Source organism: Corvus brachyrhynchos, unplaced genomic scaffold, assembly GCF_000691975.1.
Source record: "Corvus brachyrhynchos isolate BGI_N302 unplaced genomic scaffold, ASM69197v1 scaffold292, whole genome shotgun sequence".
Lineage (NCBI taxonomy): Eukaryota > Metazoa > Chordata > Aves > Passeriformes > Corvidae > Corvus > Corvus brachyrhynchos.
In genome coordinates this window covers 140,564-144,074 of record NW_008236775.1, presented here as the reverse complement: position 1 = coordinate 144,074, position 3,511 = coordinate 140,564, and the positions used below count along the sequence as shown (strand labels likewise).

General features: G+C 48.4%; 1 protein-coding gene across 2 annotated transcripts in view; it reads right to left on the bottom strand.

Moving 5' to 3' along the window:
* Window positions 1-1,104: 1,104 nt before the first annotated feature.
* The window catches only part of LOC108445104, a 10,115-nt gene continuing 7,708 nt past the window's right edge, over window positions 1,105-3,511 (bottom strand). The window contains exons 2-3 of one of the 2 annotated variants that reach the window (XR_001859860.1): window positions 2,063-2,779; window positions 1,105-1,341 (exon numbers count right to left, since the gene is read on the bottom strand). Coding sequence is in view for 1 of the 2 variants with exons in the window: in XM_017727825.1 (XP_017583314.1) it covers window positions 2,397-2,777 (381 nt within the window). In the remaining variant the exon portion in view is untranslated. Of the gene's footprint in view, window positions 2,780-3,511 lie in introns of both variants that reach the window. The other variant, XM_017727825.1, reaches the window with a different exon arrangement.

Below are 3,511 nucleotides of genomic sequence, written 5' to 3'. Positions count from 1 at the left end.
CAGGGTCCTTGCGGGGCGCGGAGCCCTGTGACTGCGCAGGGTGCCCCGGTGCAGGCTCCGGGGCAGGCTCCGCCCGTGGACCCGGAGGGGTTTTTTCAGATCCACCACCACGCGCCCCTGGAGCCCGGTCAGTGGGGTCCACTTCGGCTATCTCTCCTTCACTCGCCACCAAGACAGACAAGCCAGCTCTGCTGCCAAAGTTAAGGTCTGTCAGCAGAATAAACATTGAACGCCAAGTTTGGAATAATTCCAACACTGCCAGGTCCCCAAACGAGAGCTCGTGCCATATAGCACAGCCGAGTTCCTGCCACAGCCCAAAGTCCAGGGCAGTATCTCTGTCCATGGAAATGCCATGCAGGGCAGCCCAGTCTAATAACTCACAAAGTGAGTTTTCAGGAATGGAGGTGTGCATTATACTGAAAACACCTTTCCAGACCAGGACCACAGCATTGGTTTATGAGCCGCTGTTCGCCATTTCTCAGTCCCGTCGGGCCTCCCGGTCCCGGGGTGGGGGAGGAATGGAACAGCATGCCTCTAGAGGAATTCGGCTTGGCTCACAGCAGCAGGACACGTCGCAGCATGCAGATCACATCGGCGTACACCAATTAATGCGCAGTAAATATTACCATATCCCGCAGCCGTAGGGAGGAGGAGAGAAATCCAGCAGGCAGGAATTGTGCAGCAAGATTATTTAATTACTTTACAAACTCTTTTATAGACTTTTTTCTTCATAGTCTAATTGGACAAAGGATCAACCACCCCTTGGGGTGATTGGCTAAAATCCTAAAATATCCATTATCAAAATATTTTCCTACTGTACTATAAACAAAATTCTACAAGGTCGCAGGTGTTCATGGTTTACAGAACTTCTGCTAATCTCTTCATGAGAGAGAAAAGTATCCCACGGCTTAGAAAGCAATGCTAACAGCATTTTTGTATCCACACTGTGGTTAGCCCTAAATATGGACGTAACCAACTGATGATACCCAGCAATTTCTGAGCATCATTCAAGGTCTTAATATAACCCAAGAATTGCACCTCTTGGTGTTGCATAGTCTGATCCAGAATTTTTACTCCTAAATATTTCCAAGGAGGATGCTGTTGAACTTTCTCTGGAGCCACTTGCAATCCATAAGAATGCAGAGTATTGAGCAGCAGAGGCTATATCCTCAGCAGCTCGTCCTGGGTGGATGCTGCCACCAGGATATTATGGTAATGGTAACTGCTCATGGACTCTGGACAAAGCTGGAGCGACATACCATTGACAGATAGTCGGGCTGTTCTTCATGCCCTGAGGTAGAACCTTCCATTGATATCTCATCGCAGGTTCAGCATTGTTAACTGCAGGCACAGTAAAAGCAAATTTTGGTTTGTCATCAGGATGTAAAGGAATAGTGAAAAAACAATCCTTCAAATCAATGATCAGGATTTCCCACCCTGTTGGAATCATGGTTGGTGAGGGCATACTAGGCTGCAATGACCCAATACCTTCCATTACTGCACTGATTTGTCGGAGATCCTGTAACAATCTCCATTTCCCTGATATTTTCTTAATTACAAAAACAGGAGTGTTCCAGGGACTAGTAGAAGGCTCAAGATGTCCCTGCTTTAATTGTTCCTGAACCAGCTGACGAAGGGCGACTTTTCTCTTTTGGTAGGGGCCACTGGGGAATCCAGATAGAGGTGTTTACTAGCCACCGCAAAGGCAGTGTAGGATACTCTGCGCCCTTCAGCACAGTGGCCCCCATTAAAAATTTGTCCCAATCCGTACCCCCCAGGCAGCCAATACATCCCACCCCCAGAGGTTAAGTGGAACTGCAGTGACAAAGGCTTGAACTGTAGCTGTTTGTCCCTCTGGGTTTTCTACCAGTACAGGTCGTTCACTTAAGTAGCTCTTTGTGGTTCTTCCCAACCCTGCGATGGCCGACCCCAGAGGGGCTAAAGGCCACACAGGAGGCCACGCAGAAAAGGAGATGATTGTCACATCAGTGCCTGTGTCAATCAAACCTCGGAGCTGTAGCTTGGGCAGCTGGGCATTTGGCAGGATTAGGGTACATGTCACCTGTGGCTTTTGGCTAGAGATGTCTGCAGTCCAGAAGATCTGCGGAAGTCCCGTATATCCAAAGCCACCATCTCCATGATTTTGTTGTTTTGACCTAGGAACAGACGACTTAAAAGGCACAAGTTGAGCAATGCGCATCATTTCAGGAATAGTGACAGGGGGGTGGGTGTGGAAACCATAGCGCAAATCTGGCCTGTAAAATCAGCATCAATAACTTCTGGGTGTACAAAGATCCCCTGAATGGTAACACTAGACCTGCCCACAAGCAATGCGCTAAAGCCTTGACCTAGGGGTCCATATGCATCCAAGGGATCGTTATAAACACTACAGGATTCTAAGGTGACTGTAGCTGTGGTGTGCACACCCACCCTGGCTGATCCCTGGGTGCTGCCTCTAAGCTGGCTGAGTAGGCCTGTGTTGGAGGAGCCATGCCCCGGGGAAGTATTTGTGTCTGAGCGCACAGTCCCCTTGTGCTCCTGGTCAAATTTCCCAAGCGTGTCAGAAGTCGACCATTGGCATGGTACATGGATTCACAGTATTCTGCACAATGACCTGGCCTACCGCATCTCCTGCATTGAGCAGCTCCCCTGTTCTCCTTATTTCTCTGCTTTTCTCTAATCTGTTTCTGACTGCTCTCAACCTTAGATTGCTTTTTTGTCCCATGATCAGAATTTAACTGAATAGGCCACAGAAGTGCAGCCAGAGCAGACTTATGATCTCTGTAGGTACAAAAATGCTGTTAGTGAGGATCTTCTTGTTATTTTTCTAAGTCCGTGAGAGACTTTTCTCTCTCACAGAAGAGGTAGCAGGGAATGTAAACAACCAAGCCACCTGCAACCTTGGAAAGTCTTGTTTATGGTACAGTAGAAAATATTTTGATAATGGATGTTTTAGGATTTTGGCCAATCACCCCCAAGGGGTGGCTGGTCCTTTGTCCAATTAGACTATGAAGAAAAAAGTCTATAAAAGAGTTTGTAAAATAATTAAATAAATCAATCTTGCTGCACAATTCCTGCCTGCTGGATCTTCTTCTCCTCCTCCTCCCTATAGCTGCGGGACACGGTGATATACCGTAGGAACCAGGCCTGCGGTAATATTTGGTGCTGCCTGACGTGATTTGCACTCTCTGACGTGTCCTGCTGCTGCGAGCCAAGCCGAATTCCTGTAGAGGTACGCTGTTCCTTTTACCCCCCCGGGACCGGGAGGTCAGACAGAACTGAGAAATGGCGAACAGCGGCTCACAGAACGACGCTGTCGTACTGGTCTGGAAAGGTGTGTTTAGCATATTGCAAACCTCCATTCCTGAAAACTCAGTTCGGGAATTATTAGACTGGGCTACTTTAAAAGGGATTTCCATGGACAGAGATACTGCCCTGGACTTTGCCTTATGGCAGGAACTCGGCTCTGCTGTCCGACACGAGCTCCCGACTGGGGAGCCGGCAGCGTTAG